Genomic DNA, 16,827 nt, shown 5'->3' on the forward strand with positions numbered 1-16,827 from the left:
CTGCAACCACTTTAGCTTTATTTTTTATATATATATATATATATATATATATATATATATATATATATATATATATATATATATATATATATATATATATATATATATATATATATATATATATATATATATATATATATATATATATATATATATATATATATATATATATATATATATATATATATATATATATAGGCCGGTCGTTATCCACATAGAGGACCAATAGTTTTGGCTTTGTCTTTTTTTAAATAGATGTTTCGTTTTATTTTCGCACTTTGTGTTTTTTTCGTGTAAAACCATGCATTTTATTTAGTTACGGATTTATTTACGGATATATAAATGAATAACTTACTAATATCTTGTCAAATGAGTGGCAACGCGCAATGTGCGCACATCAGGCGCAACAGTGACGCCCCCTTGAGAGAAAAGCCTCGCCCAGTTTGTATGTGTCCTTGCGATCACTATAATTCGGTTTCTTCGGTACGGAAAACGCCAAATCATACCCGAGTGAGTATAAGTTAATAATAAAATACTATATATCGAAGCATGCAGTTTTGTTCGGTGTTTAATGAACAACGCACCCATCGCCATGTTGTTTCTATACAGGTCATGTTGCTCGCATTCCTTTTGCTACCATGTTTCTTCTGTGGTGAGTAAAAGCTCAGTTTACACACAAACAATATCATACAAACGCCGTTGGAGGATTTTCTTCATATTTTTAATATCCAGTTTGGTAGTAACAACGTGCATTCTTTGGCCAATTGACATGGAACTAAATGTCACCAGTAAATTGCTGTACAGCACTAGTGACAAGGCCCGACTAGTGCATATAATACTAATACTCATACTAGTGCATAATAAATGTTGTATTATGCACTAGTAGCCCAATGGACTTTAAGACTTAGAACCAAAATGGCAATGCCCACAAGTATTATGGACAGTAGTTGTCCTGCTAGTGTGCCAAAATGTCATGCATCAGTGAAAGACAATAAAAGTTACTTATACACAAGTTGTTTACCTCGTCCTTACTGAAAAAGTCTTACTAGTAAGACTAGTAGTCAGTAAGGTGAATAACAAGGGTATTGAATGAAATGCTTTCCATACTTGTAAAAACTAAACTCTTACTCTATGTATGATTAAGCTGTATGCTTCTTTGTGCTAGTAAACTGTACAGTATTCATTTATCACACTAAATGTCACAATTAAAAATCCCCAATAAACATTCATACTTATTCAAAGTATTACTGTATATTCAATATATCGTAATTTATAAGAGGGTAGGACAATCAATAGTTTCGATCTTGGCTTATCTTGATTTTTAAGTTGTTGTAAATGAAGAAAAACAATTAACTTGCAGAACTACAAGTTCTTAATGTTTTGAGAGTAATCCGAATGCGCCTTATTGCAATTGTGTCGTCCCTGAGCATGCCTTCAGGTGTCATGTTTGATGATACCTTGTTGACGATCACTGTAAAACTAAACACCTCCCAAATGTTGTAATTTTATAGCAGTGCTGGACCAAAATTTAATTTTAGATTCTATTTTGGCTTCTCTCGATTTTTGGACAAATGTTATAAATGAAGAAAAACAGTTGTTGTGGAGAACAGTGCAGGCCTACACGTTCTTGATATTGTGAAAGTAACCTGAATCCACCATGTTGCAATTCTGCTGTCCCTGAGCAGGCTTTCAGGTGTTGTGTTTAATGACAAAAGAAATTAGACACATTGCACATTATTTAAACACAAAACATTTGTTTTTAAATGATCACAAGCGCTAATGATCAAGTCAATGGGAATTCCATTAACTAATGGAAAATTAGTATAGACTTTTATCACACAATCTGGTTGAAGTATCAACTAAATATTTAAAGGGTTGAGTCTACAATTAACAAATTACAGTATAATTCCATCCGATTTTAGTTGATTAAAAAAACGGTTTATTCCATTTCATTTGGACTGAAGAGTCCCAAGAATGAAAAGGAACAATTTGATGCGAACATTATTTCCTATATTAAAGCAGCTCAAGTTGGAAGCAAAAAATCCAGGCAAAAATCTACACAGTTGGAAAGTTTTATTACATTTGCATTAACAAAGCAAAGATGGTTAAAAAAAAAAAAAGTATAAAAGGTGGGCATAAAGAGCCAGGATGGAGCGCAATAGTATGTTCCCAGATTTGATCTCCTCTTTTCTATCTGTCCAACTGTAGGTGCCTTCGGCGCGCAGTATGAAGTGTGCTATGGTGGAACCTTTCGCCTTCCTTTTGATTATTCACCACCTTTATATAAAGGGAAGCTTTACTTCACTCCAAATAACGATGGTGACAAGAGGCTAGTATATGAAAATGGCAAGGTGCGCCTTCGATGAGGATCTCATTGGCATTCAAGATCTTTAAAATAAGAAAAATTCAAATGTGATTAACTCATCTAAAATCTGTGCTTCGAACCTTTTCAGGCAATTGATCCACGTTTTAAGGTCGGCTTTTCAAGTATTCTTCTGCCACATTTGTCAGAAAAAGACAATGGAAGATTCTCAGTTCCATTTGGTGCCAGGTGGTCAGACCACTTTACACTGAAAGTTTTAGGTAAGATACTTTTACAGTTACTGTATGTGCTGAGTGGTGACACGGACAATGCAGTGAACCCTTGCAATTGCCAGATGCTATGAATTAAGCCCTACTTTCAATGAAAAATCCCACAGCCCTCAAAATGGTGTTTGTTACTGCATATCGATGCTACAAAATGGCGGCGAACTTAAAACAGAGAGGACCATAAAGCGGCGACACCGTGCTTCTGGCATGTACACAATAATGAACTCGTCACGTAAATGACTAGTTAGTACCATAAACAAATCACTTTCACGTGAGCTTCATCAGGAGTATCAGCATTGACATCACACCATAAACAAATATGTGCAATGGGTCGTTTGATAAAATGTAATAAATGATTTTAAAAAATAAGTAAATGTGGGAATTGACTGCCAAAACAGTTTGAAATATTCTCATCACTTTGTAAAATACAATGAACTATGTTGAGAATAAAATGTTTTTGTTGTACTTATTCATCCAAAATAGACTAACCATTTTTTTCTGTCTGTCACTAGAATGTGCGGATGAGATGCTGAGGCATTATAGTACTAAGTTCCGCCTTGATATTCCCAGTCAAGCAGAAACACTAGAATTCTACACTTCTAAAAACCTGGACCCGATAGTCCTGTGGAATCGCACTCACACCGTAGGCTCATCCAGGGGCCAGGTGAAAGGCAATTCCTGGGAACTGCCTGACATTAGGCAATCTGACAGCGGATACTACAACTTTCGGAAAAAAGACCAGACTTTGTTGTTTAGGAAAAAACTCCAAGTGACAGGTGAGTGTTGGGAGGAAACATATGACGTACGTTTGTGCAAAATGTTCTGGATCTTAACCTTCTCGACACATGTATGCCAAATTCATGTGCGTCAATAAATATTTCTGCAATCGCACCAGAATTAGCCATGAGGCTCGTTTGCATCCGCAGTTCTCAGAGCAACAGGGCTTTCAGTGCCTTGCTCAAAGACACTTGACATGGTCACAACGGTCAGAGGATCAAACCCACAATCTCTCGATTGGGAGCTGACCACTTTACCGCTGAGCCATGCTGCACTCTTCCGTTCTAAATTATATAGTATGTTATCATCACTGTAGCCATTTTTTCTACAGTGCGTGAGTCTGCAACCGTTTTGGAAAATTATCCAATTGTGATCATTTATTTAAAAAAAGAAAAAAGCTCCAAGGGGCCCCAAAGGTGGCACTAAAGGTTGCCAACCCCTGATCAAGACCTATAAAGAAGAAATCATTACACATGCTAAGGTTTAGGAAAAGTAAGTATACCATATATATTTACATATATAATTTCCCTTGTTCAAAATCCAAAGGAAAACCAGCTGGTTCAAGTGAAATGCCTTTAATTTCAGTCATGGAAATGGACACGGACGTACCTGACCACATAATGGTCAGAAACATTTCTTCGCCTGATAATAACATCTTTAACAAACGATTCATTTTATCCCACGCAGAGTACAATAAACGGTATGCACCCAAGGAGGACTCCCACTTCACCATGCGATATCCTCTGAGCTTTACTCCATGGGACGTCACCTTCAGGTCCACGAATTACGAACGTGAACCCGTAAAATTAATGGGTTCCGGAAAAGTCATCCAACAGTATTCGCACGACTCACCTTTTGAGGATCGACTTTTTTTTGAAAGTGACAGCCTAGAAATTAGTTCTGTATTAGTAGATGATTCTGGCGTCTATGAGTTCCGGGACGAGGACGGCTTCTTGGTTTTTGCGGCCAATGTGGAGGTTGAAGGAGGTGAGACATTCAATCTGGACATATTTCAATATATCGTCATCCTGGTTTTTAACTCGCTTGTCATCTCATTACTTTTACAGTAAATACCCCTGCGTATGCTTATGTCATCGTTTTTGCCGTCATTGTCGCTGCTTTGACTATCTGCTGCTGCTGTATAAAAAAATGCTGTTGTAAAAAAAGTGCTTCCAAAACAAGCGCTCCTCAAACCACTGAAGCTGCAGCAGCACCAGCACCTGCCGTGTATTACCACGTAGGTAACCCCTCATGATTTCTTAGAATCACTTTTGGAAAGAGTTTTTTTTTAATCCCTTTTTTGAATGGCAGGGCACAAATCAACCCACAGTACCAAGTTACTCTGCAGCACCACCTTCTGGAACTTACTCATACCAACCTGTGAATCCTGTCATCCCAAGGCAACCTTCTCCTGCTCATGCACCTCCTACCGTCGAGCCACCAGTAATGTTTTTTTTTCATTTCCAATCACCCTTCAAGTGTTATTCAGATTATTTGCGTTGATTTCTTTACAAAATATCTTCTCTGCTGCATGTCATTAGCTACAGTAGTTGTGGTTTATGAGTGTTCATTCATTTTTATTCCAGCGTTGAATAAACCTTTTTCACTATTAGGCTTACAACAGAGTGGATATCCATCCGGATCCGACCCCGACACAATTTGAGGTACACACCCTAATAATATGCAATAATTACTTGGAAGCAGTACTTGACTGTACAGTGCTTAGTTTTAATTTCATGAATGTAATGCAGATAGACAAATGGCCAAAAAACATTGTGTTTATGCGTGTGTGTTTGTGCATGCGTGCTGATGAACTCATTCGCTGCCATCGGCTAAAAACGCCACAGATTGATTTTTCCCAGGGTGACAGTGAATGATTGAATCAGTGGTTCTCAATATTTTTTCAATTATGTATAAATAATGTGGAAATATAGTTTCAGCCAAGTAGTTCTGCTTAACCACCGCAAGGCATATTTGGAAGAAAAAAAAAAGACAAACAGTTCTGCCATTCGTGTCTTATTTGATAAACTCTGAAACTTCACTTGGTTAGTTGTCCCTGGGCATATTTTATTCAGAAACTAAAAGAGAGATAGAGTCATGTCATTTGTTTTCTGGCTCATCGGCGTCCCTCATAATAATGCGCATTGATAAAACACCAAACAAAATAAAGGCATACAATGTTTCGCAAAGAGGTCATGTTTCAATTGATTTTTTCTTCATTTGAAAAGAAAAATCTACTGTTCTTGTCATGGCGGTAAAAACTTTGTTAAAATCACACCTGCCCTCATAGGTGCCACCACATACTTCCAGGTGTACTTATACCACCCATTTAAGAGCCTCTGAGTTAAACAAAAGGTCTATTTCTTGGTTCTTACCATGTACATTTGTGTTTTTCAGCCTCCACAGACTGGGCCCGACGTGACCCCAGCTCCCCCCTCTGACTCCGACCCGAAGTTTGAGCTCAAAGGGCTGCGCTTTAGCTCCGACCTTCCACTCACTAACGACAACACCTTCGCCAGTGTGTACACCTCCGATAAACTCAACTTCTAAAGGGCCTGCCACCACTGGGACCAAGTACACTTCAGGTGCAAATCACAAGGTGCATGTGGCTACGAGACATAGGAAACGTCAGCTTCTCTGCTGCAACACACTGCCAGGTATATCTTCGAGTGTGTGTGGGGGGAAGTTTCTTTCAATAGGGCAAACATGCAGCATCATCAGTATTGATTTGTTTTGTGATGCATTTGCTAGCGTTTCCAGTTTGTTTGATGGCAATCTATAAAGGTCATCATGTGCAGTGGTGTTTTAACTGAAAAAAAAAAAAGCTGTGGCGTAGCATGGGTAGCCAATCTGGATTGACCGATTTATGGTGAAAATGATCAACTATTGCTTTTAAAAACTATTTTTTTATATCGCATTGCAGGGCGAGATGGCCCCCAAAAAATAGAATCTCTTGTTTATTTTTTTCCCCAGTCATTCTGGGGGATGATGATATTCATCGATTTTTGTCAAATTAACCCAACAAATATTTTGATTCATCAAAATACAAATTGAGCAAAATGTTCAGACAAGAATATTGTACACTAATTTAAAATCGCTGTTTATGTAAAGATTGATATCTTGTGCAAAAATAGCAGTTTTCATCTTGTGCAAAACTGGCTTAAATGCTACATTTAAGTAGTTAATGAAAACTTTAAAGATGTCTTGTAAAGTACACGTCCAGCCATATGTGGGAAAAATTGATATCACGATTAATTTAGCTTATTTATAAATGATCCAGTTTTATTAATGACAAAAGAATCAAATGAATTCCATTTATTCTCCAGCCCTATTCTTTATTGGAATCTGAGTAATATAATACTGCTGGAGGCACAGTATTTGTGTAGCGTGAATGCAGCTCAACTCAATAGGTCAGATTTCATCCTGGAGAGCATAATCTCGTCGTGTTTCTCAATAGGTTCAACGATACGATTAGTCAACAATGGCACATGGTCAATACAGTTCTTACTCAATTATTATGTCCATCTTTGTGAGATATTAAGGGGCCCTTGGAAATCTGAGAACCTGTGTTTGCCATGTTAAATTCATCCCTGGGGGCAAATGAAAAATTGTCTTAGGCCAGTTACAGAAGGTAAAATAAAACACATTCCTTTCTCAATTGACTGCACTGTAATACACGCAAAAGAGAATGGTCCAAAATATCAGAAGCGTTGAACCTATGATGCATATTTTTGAAATGTGCCACGTAAGAAAGCTGTTACTAAGCTTCAAACCCAGTTCCATTCAAACGTGCAAACCACTTGGGCTACCATGCTGTCACAATGTGTGCGTACAGTAATGAAATGTGTCTGTTGATTTTTAAATGACTGTAGCTATATGATACAGTGCATTATCATGCATCGCTTGAATGTAAAATGTACATGTCCATGTTAACCTTTCTGATGTCTCAGGTCATTATCAAAAGTGGCTTTCAAATTGACCTCAGCACTCGGGGAACATGCTGCACAGGAGTACAAAAAAATCCGCATACTTTGGTTTTTGCGTGCCTTTGTATCATACCTGTGCAATCTTTCTTTTACCATTATTATTATGTATGCTGTTACTGACACTTTTCACATGTGTAATATTCACAGAAAGGTTTTTAAACCTTGTTTTGTCATCGTCGAGAATGCAAAATGTGTAGTTTAGATAGTTAGTCTCAAAGTCAGAAGTAAATTCATCAGATGCATAGGACCAATGTCTATCACCCAAATCAACAACACCTGTGCCTAATTTTACAGCAAACCAGTGAGCGTTTTATATTCACTCTCATTTATGATCACTTTATGAACTGAAGAGCCTAATCTTACAACAAACCAGTGAGCGTTTTATATTCATCCTCTCGTTTATCATCACTTATAAACTAAAGAGCCTTTTAAAGGACATTATTTTTAGTTTAATGAGCATAGAGCGCTCATTCAAAGCCTTATGTGAATAGGAAACACCCGACCATAAATTTAGGGTGAACATACTACCTCATGTTGGGAAACAGTTGCCGGTTTAAATATTTAAATCAGAACCAAAACTCAGACCTAGTTGCCTCATCTCTAACAAATGTCACAGACTTACCTGTTCAAGTTACACGTGCAGCCGTTATATCTCGTTGAAATTTGCTTTTTGCACTTCTGTCATGTCCGATGCAGTCGTTTGTAAATGCACTTACGATTGATGTGTAGCTTGCGCATGCTGTTTATTTACTTAGGATTGTATTTTGTAAAAGTACGTTTCTTGGAAAACGTGTATCTAACTATGTGTGCATTAAAGCTACTAACTCCTGAGATGTTTGTCTGACATTGAGGGCCAAATACTCTTGCCAACCATCAATCCATTTTCTGACAGTAGGCAGGGGACACCCTGAACTGGTTGCCAGCCAATTGCAGTACTTTTGCTATGTTAGAAGAAATGGGAGTTCTGATTGGGTGGTTCTCAAGAGGAATGCGAAGGCACTTCAAATGGTAGATTATACATTTCTACAGGGCTGGGAAAAGCTTATTGAACGCTTTTTAAACACCCTGTCACGAGGTTACGTTTTCTTTTCAAATTAAGAGCAAATTAAATGGAAAATGAAGCAAATTAGCACCACGCTGTTATGTAGTAGCTTCTTTCCAAAAGGTTGTATTTATTTCGTGAATTTTCTTTTGTCCCTGAGTACTTCAACCTAAAGGTTTGAGAACCACTGGATTATAGAAACAATCCCATTGCTCGTTGCTCCCATTGACTGATCTTTTGATTAGCATGGTATTAGTATTCACATGAATACAATTTCTTGGAACACACATTAGATTTTAGGCGTTAAATTAAGGTTTAAACGAATTTAGGCCAGCACAAGAAGCCTTGCTGGCCCTGCCTTCCCACCACTGCTACACACTATCTGGATTCTTGACTTGATTGTCCTTGACAAGCGAAGGCAGGATTTAAAATGGAACTTGAGAGGAAGTGTGACTGAAGACACTTAGCGGTGAGCTGAGAGGATCGGATCAACCTCCAGGTTGACAGCAACATGAAACCAAGCAGGTGCACAAATCTGTCAATAGGCCCGGGGTTGATGCTGTCGGAAACCCACTTGGTCCACGTCCTTAAATATTGAACCACGTGCGGCGGAAGAGAAAAGGAACCCTCACATCACCAGGTGGCTTTATTTGAACATTTTAATCACTTGTTCAGCCCTCAACACAAAATAGGTCATACACCTGACCTAAACTGTTAGCACCAATATAGCACTCACGTTATAAATAAATCTCAAACAGATACCAGCTTCCTGATAAAAATCCACTTTATTGCCCATCATAATTTTATCACACATCCAAAAACTGATAGTGAGTGGCTATTCACTGTCACTTTTGTCCACGGATTCCTGGCTAGTTGCCTTTCCTTTTTTCAACCGCCTTCACTCGGCCCTCCAGGGTCCTCAGGCGATGCTCCAGCGCGCTGGTCTTGTTGGTGCTGCTGGTGAGCAGGGTCAATACGATGTATCCCAGCACCAGGCCCCCCAGTCGCACGGCTGTGGTGTCGGCACTGGCGCTGGCGTCTCCGACGATCATGGTGAAGAGCCACAGAACCAATGCCATTTTCACCAGCCAGAAGACGTGTCGTAAAGCGTCGATTATCAAACGCAGGAGGATGGTCAGGACCCAGTAGCAGATGACGGCCATGACGCCCCATTGGGCCACTGTGGTCACACCCTCTGGGGTGAAACGTGGAAGTGTAATGGTAGCTGTAAAAAGAATTTTCAAAATATTTGCACATTAAACCTGCACTTTAATATTTTAAAGTTCACCCGCAGCTTAAATACCGTAACACTGTACCAAAATACAAAAAAAAGTTTTGTTTAGAGGGTAAATTATATTTAATTTTATATGCCGCTATCATTACGCTCAGCTGGATTTATAACAGCGCACTGGAAAATGCCACCTACCGTCAAATCCTGTGACCCTGAGGATCTCTGTGACGTACACAGCGATGACGTTGAGGCCGCTGGCAGCTCCTTCGGCCAGGAAGCGGATCACCACCCCCAGAAACTGTTTTCAGAGGACTCATTTTAGCTCCAGATTGTGACACAAAGACAACATTCATACAGGAGACTTCAATGCGTTCAGTGCTTGCCTCAGTGAAAAAGTACGCATTAACATATATTAATGCCGTTTAAAATTTAATATTTTTTTGTCAGAAAAGTAAGTCAATTTACCATTTTGTTATACTGAGTATTATGTGTAAAGGTGTACTGCATCAAGCTAAGTAGTGTTGGGTTTAAAAAAAAAACATAACAATTTGGATCAGTTTAATTTTAGCCTGATATCAAACTCTAAATCTACCTGTCATTCGCATATTTTTTTTTACTTTGTAACAGTTTCTATTGTCAATATAACAGTGTAAAACGGAGTAACAAAATATATACAATCAGACATTCCAGACATTTATAACATTCATATCATTTAATTTTATACTGTAACTAAAAGAAAATATAAATAGTATATAGACAATACAATTCTAATTATAGTACATGTAATGCCAAATTTCACCACAGGATGGCGCGTGCCTAATACCCGGTCAAGAGTCATTCTGGTAAGGGTCTTGCAAGGCGAAGAAACCACACGTTGCTGTGCTAGTGGAGATCTTTACTCTTCGCATGCCATCACAAAACTGATACAACAAAGTCCAAAACAGCAAAGACAAAGCCAACAGGTTCAAAGCATCAAAGGATCATAGCATCATGCCTACTGGGTGAGAGACATGGTCCTAGTGTCCGCCACCTCTTGCAGTATGCAATGTTAAAATCAAAACACTGACCAACTTTCTCACATTACTATGTCGTTGGTTGCTCCTAAAGCGTAGGCGTATATCGACGTCAAGAGAATTTTTTTCATCGAATAAGCTGTCATGTTTAGTCATGTTTGAAATGCTGCCATCAGGCAGACGCTACAGGAGAATGAGGGCCAGGAGGGCCAGGACCGCCAGACTGGCAAACAGCTTCTACCCACAAGCCATCCGGATTCTCAACAAATCCCTCACAAAAGTAATCTCCCTCTTACAGCATGCATAAACAATATCTTGCACTAAAATGTTGCACTACGTGAATATTCTGCACTACATTATTAGTACCATTGTCTCTGTGTTAATTGCTAGTTATTTATTTATTGCTCGATTATGGAATGTACTGATGTGAAACAGAATAAGAATCTCTGTGTGGTACAACTATGCATGTGACAATAAATCACTTGAATCTTGACTCTGAGTAAGCAAGGCTTCTACTTGCTAAGCCTGAGGTTAGGCCTTAATGTAAATGTGCTCTAACATTTTTGTTTTTTAACGCGGGAGTTTTAAAAGAGGAGTTTTACATTATTAGTTTGATGCGCTGTATTTTTGTTGTATTAAATGAGTTGTACAGGATCTCAATTAGCATGAGGCTAATGTTAGTGACGACTAGCTAACCACCACGCTAGCACATACACGGACTAATTAAGGAACATTCGTGCTAATTGTGATGCTAGCTTTGCTAAAATGCTATTAATCAGGTGAGTCAATATACAGTTATAGTGTACAGTCAACTATCAAAATACAGGATATTAAATGTGAATGTACTTGAAGTGTTTATGCCACACTTAATTGTGTATAGGTTACCCAAATCCTTTTCAAATGATTTTCATATATTCTACATTTTACTTTTTAAGAATTGATTTTGGATTCTAAACATTGAGTAGTGCAGGGGGCAAGCCAAGACCAAGACGTCCATTGCATCTGCCCTAAGGACATCAAACGTGGGACTTCAAATGTATTTTTATCAGCACAGATCGGCACGCGCACACACATTTGTATAAGGGACATTTTTCAGTTGTTAGCTGTCCATAGAACTCTCGTCTCGCCTGAAGGTTCTACAGATCGTTGTGTCATGAGTTGTATGTTTTTGCCACTTTATTTACACAGCCTGCCCTGTTATTGGGATTTGACCAATCTACTGCCAAACTCTCTCTTACACATGGACGGTGCTCAGTGAGGACCATTGTTCTGGCTTATCCCAGAAAGATGGTCTTGTCTGGCTGTTGCTATAAACAAATAAGAACTTTCCACCCAAATACAAACAGTTGAATCAGTATTAAGCAATTGACATGTAAGATCAAAGTCAAAAAAGGACTAATTTCTGATGCAACTCTTGAATTAGACCTCACTGGATTGTATAAGAGTACCTAAAGTTTTGTACAGTGAGAACCGCTGAACTGCATTTTAGCATTGCAGAAATATCCAGTTGAATTAAGCCAACAACTGTGTGAGTGACAACAGCTGCCTCACTCTATTCCTGTTCCCTCCAAACACTCAACACAGTCACACTTGCGAACACAGGTGGCATGCATCAAGGTCACCGTCAAGGTCAAGGGTAGCGCCCTAAGCTGGGCAGCGCTCTATGTTGCCAATATGCACGACACACTGGCTCAATAAGACAATAAAAAAGCAAGTGAAGAACTACTGGTCAGCATGTCATTGTCCTTGCCTTCCTGAGGAAAATAGCCACAGCTTCCGCAAACTTTGAAGGAGTATTACAAATAAAAAATCCAAACATGGGCTGCATCCAGCCCGCAAGCTGGTTTATTCTGGAATGCAAGATGATTTTGTGAAGCACAAAATATGTATAGTACTGATCCCATTAATTCGCTATTCATAAGAGACAACTGTTCTTACTTTTATAAGCAATGTCCAGATGTGCACAAACGAAAGTGGGCAGCTGACACATTGTGCCAAATAACTTGATGATCGCTTCAATGATATAAAGTAGAACACTAAACGCACTAAACGTGTTAGCTTTAGCATCTAGCTTTGTCAAACTACTGCTCAGCACAGGTCAAATCCTTTGATGGCCCAAAAAGACTCACAATGGGTGGAGCTTGCCATTGGGGCCATTACCAGACATTTAGCTTTGATCTGTGTTGTATTACAATCAGTCTTGTATTTATTTTTGCCTATTACCTTATTTACACGCGGTACTTCTATATCTGAGGTGACATGACTTTTTCTTCATGCGTTTTTAACTTCTTCAGTGATGTATGTCACGAAGTGTGTGCCACCCAGTATCCAAAATGACACACTACAGCGCCATTTTGTTTAATTTTTTTGCACTTAAGTGTACTTTACACCTTGAAAAGTAGCTGTTGTGGTGCATTTTCCTTCCATTGAATATGTGTATTCCTCTGTGTTTATTTTAAGTTCATCTTATGATGTGTTCGAATACAAAATATGTATTTTATAAACGACTGGGGGGAAAAAAATCATAGAAAATTTCGATTGATTTCTTGTGATGAAGAAAAATTTTATTTGGGGAGATTTTCCTCCATGTGGCCCTTGAGCTAAAATTGGTTTAACACCTCTGATTTAAAGAATCTGTTGTATCGCAATTGTGGTATATGAGGAGTACAAAAAAACTTGCCATCTTAAATTATCTTCAGTTGCCACGAAGCATTATTGCAAATCAGACCTTTTGAATCCCGACTGTATCTCAGTTGTGTTGCTGTGAACATTTGTAATAATGAAGTCAAAGTTTGGAAAAAGATTGAGGTCACGTGGAAAAAATGAGACTATAGTCAGCAGTTTGAAAATGAGTCACCTCAGTCTGCACCACAAGTCTGCCATAGACACAAACCAGAATAAAAACTAGCATTCAGAGGCTCTGATATATTTGCTCCAATTACTGCTTCATATTGTAAAAACTAAACATTTTTAAAGGCGACAAATATTAGATAAGGACATTTTTTCCTTCTTGGCCTATTACGAAGTCCTGACTGGAAACATAAGCTCATCGAACGTGCAAGATTAAAGTTCTATTCCGGTTTCAGATCCAACTATTTGTGTCCCTCTGCACTAACAGATGAGACGAACAGCAGCAGACACGCGGTTGCAATACTGCTTGCACATAAACTAGGTTTTGAGCATTACTGTGCACCAATTGGAGAAGGTACAGTACACCTGCATGTCTTATCATATACAATAAAACTGTTCTCGATCAATGATCATGCTCAGATTTTCTCATGCACACAATATTGTGAGGTGACTTTTTTTTTTTTTACACTGCAAATACATTTGTCACAGTTCTGCAGATTGTGCAGGTGGACCCCCCCCCCGTTTTTCTTGACCCGTACCACTTAAGTGGGAAAAGTAATATAAATGCTAAGCATTTATATTATGAAGAGCTCTAAAATATGAGTTGCATCATTTTAGTTTGTGAACCATTGCACAAAATGATAATAACTAAGCGCCATGGAAAGGCGCTAAATATATTCGCTAAATAAATTCAAGTTATTATTCGTTATTTAGCCTTTTGGGCTCAACAGAGCATGTCATGCTGAGCATGTCATGCTGTGAAAAAAAAAACTTGAAGCCACGAATAAACATCCTAGGGGAATTCTTACCATGGTCAATGAATAGACGTTCTGCCGACCAAGCACTGACTCGAGATACAAGAGTGCACGCTGGGAAAGATGGGAGTGAGTGGGTGAGAAGAAGAAATGATCAAGAGATGAGATGGTGAGGATTAACAGGCAAACAGGAGGGTGAGCAGACATGGGAGTTGCATGGGAGAAATGACAGGGTGAAATAGGTCCAATTAGTTAGCAGTTAAGATTTCAACAGACACATTGTGCATCAAAGCCGGCCCAAAACATAAGTGAAGCTGATTTCAAATCAATAAAATTGTGCAAATTAGGTACACATTTCTGTTTGAAATTAAGTAGACATGCATGATTTTCTATAATGTTAATCAGAATTACATGTTTGAATTGTGGAGGCATATAGAACACTTTACAGAAGACCTGATGCTACCTGTTCTTGTAGCAGTGGACTAAGAAAGAAGGAACACCTTTGGTGTCAAGAAAAGACGCAAGGGAAATAATTAGTTATGTAGTTTCCCGACTCGTGTTGAATTCAAAATAGACAGAAAAAATTGATAGGATAAAAGCTTGTTTTCCATTTTTCAACCGGGAGCTAGCTTGTTTGCGCCTTTTGGTGATACAAACACTGCCTCCTTGTGGACGCAGGATGAATGGCCCTAAATTGAATTTATGGAAGGGGTGTCCAAAGTTTTTTCTGTGAGGGCCGCTTACAGAACAACAAAAAGATGTAAAGGGCCATTTTATTTCATGGTTTTACATTAACATATTAGAATTGATTAAAAAAAAAATCTATGAAACAATTATCCATCTATTTTCTAGAGCCGTGTGTCCTCACAGGGGTCACACGCAGGCTTGCTGGTGGCTCTCTCAGCTGACTTCGGCTAGTAGGTGGGGGACACCCTGAGTTGGTTGCCAGCCAATTGCAGGACACACAATTTAAAAAAGACTTTTTAAACAACATTGAAATGTTAAAAAAAAATGCAATATGATACACTGCGGACCGCTAAAATGCAGCTGGCGGACTGCAATTGGCCTCCAGCCCTAGTTTGGGCACTTCTGATTTGATCAATCTTATCCAAAAACGCAAATCAACACATAACAAGCAGAATTGAAAATTCATCTGAAAATTTAGCATATTTGAAGACCTGAAAAACGTATGCATTTGTGAGAATAATTGAGACAAATGTTAAGATAATTGTTAAAGGGGGGGGGATTGAGAAACTAAAGGTTGGTCAATACTCAATACGATTTGCAGAAATTAAGCAACCCCCAAATTTGAAAGACGCTTGGGTCGGCTCTGCTGCACATGAATGGCGTTAGTAAAGAATAAAGAGCTGATTAAAACGTTAACAGTAGCACCAAGCACACGCATATTCGTCTTAACTTGATGTATTTACCTCTGTAGTTGATCGGACGGCGCCGATTCCCACGAGTGACTCCACGTACCGGTGGAACTCCTGGCCGGTTGCGCGTAGCATACCGCTTACGGTGAGCGTCGGCTGGCTCTTCTTTCCGGCCACCGGCTCTTTTTGCTCGGCCTGCTCGGCTCCAACATGGAGCACCGCGAAAGCCAGCAGCAGCACACAAGATAACCGCAAAAAGTGGAGCATGACTCGCGCACAAAAAGTCATCGTAAAGTTAGAATGAAAATATAGAATTCAAATGCGTAGAACCGGTTGAGCAGGACGCGTGGCTCTCAAGTCAAAATGGCTTAGGCATGCAAAGATGAAAATAGTCTAAAGCAATAAAATATGCTCTTCTAGGAGCTTCTTAAATTAAAGCGCGATAACGAGTCAAAGGCGACCGGGTAATTAGAAACTTTGGAAACGATGCAAAAAATCTTGCTCCCACACCCTCTAAGTGTTTGATTATAGCTGGCATCTAACGGTTAAAATGATCTCTATTGTATTTAAACTTAAAAAACAAATCTTCGTTGAAGTAATGATCCAAAAGTCCCGCAAAAAACGATGGAGGAAAAACCCTTGTGGCTTTGATCTGACCACGAGACTTCTAAATCTTCTTATTTGAGCTCGCAGGCGCTCACAAAGTCACGTCCGGGGGCCTTTTGTCAAAACACTCCGAATAAAAATGGATTAAGTTGCTCAATATGAAGCAACCTGGTGCTTGTAGGTTTTGAAGTAAAGAATTCCAATCCTCGTCAATTTTGGCTACTGATAACCACACGATACGTAAAAGACGTGTGACTCCTTGAAGAGAAGCAAAGGGTTGACGTAAGGTTGCATCCTGGGACTTGTAGTCAGTATTGCGCTTTCATTGTCGCGATTACGTCATCGTGTAAACGCGAACGTATAGGCAGCGATTGCTTGACGAGCGCTCATTAAAATAACACACCAGATTGAAAAATGTTTTGATATGTCAGATTAATAATTATTATGATTACATTTTGTAGCGATGTTGCAGCGCTCTTTATGAAGAGAAATAGGAAATCAACTAAATGTTTCTTCACATGCATTTTTATTGCCTTAATATGCTGGTTATCAGTTGTAATGTCATTTGAATAAAATAGTGTTTGTTTTTTCCCAATACCTTT

The 16,827-nt window shown here is 38.8% G+C and overlaps 2 protein-coding genes across 3 annotated transcripts; one reads left to right on the top strand and one right to left on the bottom strand.

The window, feature by feature from the left end:
* Positions 1-391: 391 nt before the first annotated feature.
* Positions 392-8,183, top strand: LOC148413916 (uncharacterized). Its single transcript, XM_088432248.1, has 10 exons — positions 392-510; positions 610-652; positions 2,209-2,351; positions 2,454-2,583; positions 3,102-3,365; positions 4,054-4,353; positions 4,434-4,603; positions 4,678-4,809; positions 4,980-5,030; positions 5,764-8,183. The coding sequence occupies exons 1-10, from the start codon at positions 448-450 to the stop codon at positions 5,914-5,916; spliced, it is 1,449 nt and encodes a 482-aa protein (XP_088288374.1). The 5' UTR covers positions 392-447; the 3' UTR covers positions 5,917-8,183.
* A 977-nt stretch (positions 8,184-9,160) lies between these two features.
* LOC148413917 (voltage-gated monoatomic cation channel TMEM109-like) lies at positions 9,161-16,495 on the bottom strand. 2 transcript variants are annotated; one of them, XM_088432040.1, is made up of 4 exons: positions 15,674-16,495; positions 14,298-14,357; positions 9,821-9,923; positions 9,161-9,619 (listed from the first exon to the last, which is right to left on the bottom strand). In XM_088432040.1, exons 1-4 carry the CDS (start codon positions 15,905-15,907, stop codon positions 9,264-9,266), a joined length of 753 nt encoding a protein of 250 aa, XP_088288166.1. In that variant the 5' UTR covers positions 15,908-16,495; the 3' UTR covers positions 9,161-9,263. The 2 variants fall into 2 exon arrangements, with proteins under 2 accessions (XP_088288166.1, XP_088288167.1); XM_088432041.1 differs by lacking the exon at positions 14,298-14,357.
* Between the last annotated feature and the right edge of the window lie 332 nt (positions 16,496-16,827).

This window comes from Hippichthys cyanospilos, chromosome 13 (assembly GCF_059441005.1).
Source record: "Hippichthys cyanospilos isolate Australia breed blue-spotted pipefish chromosome 13, RoL_Hcya_1.0, whole genome shotgun sequence".
Lineage (NCBI taxonomy): Eukaryota > Metazoa > Chordata > Actinopteri > Syngnathiformes > Syngnathidae > Hippichthys > Hippichthys cyanospilos.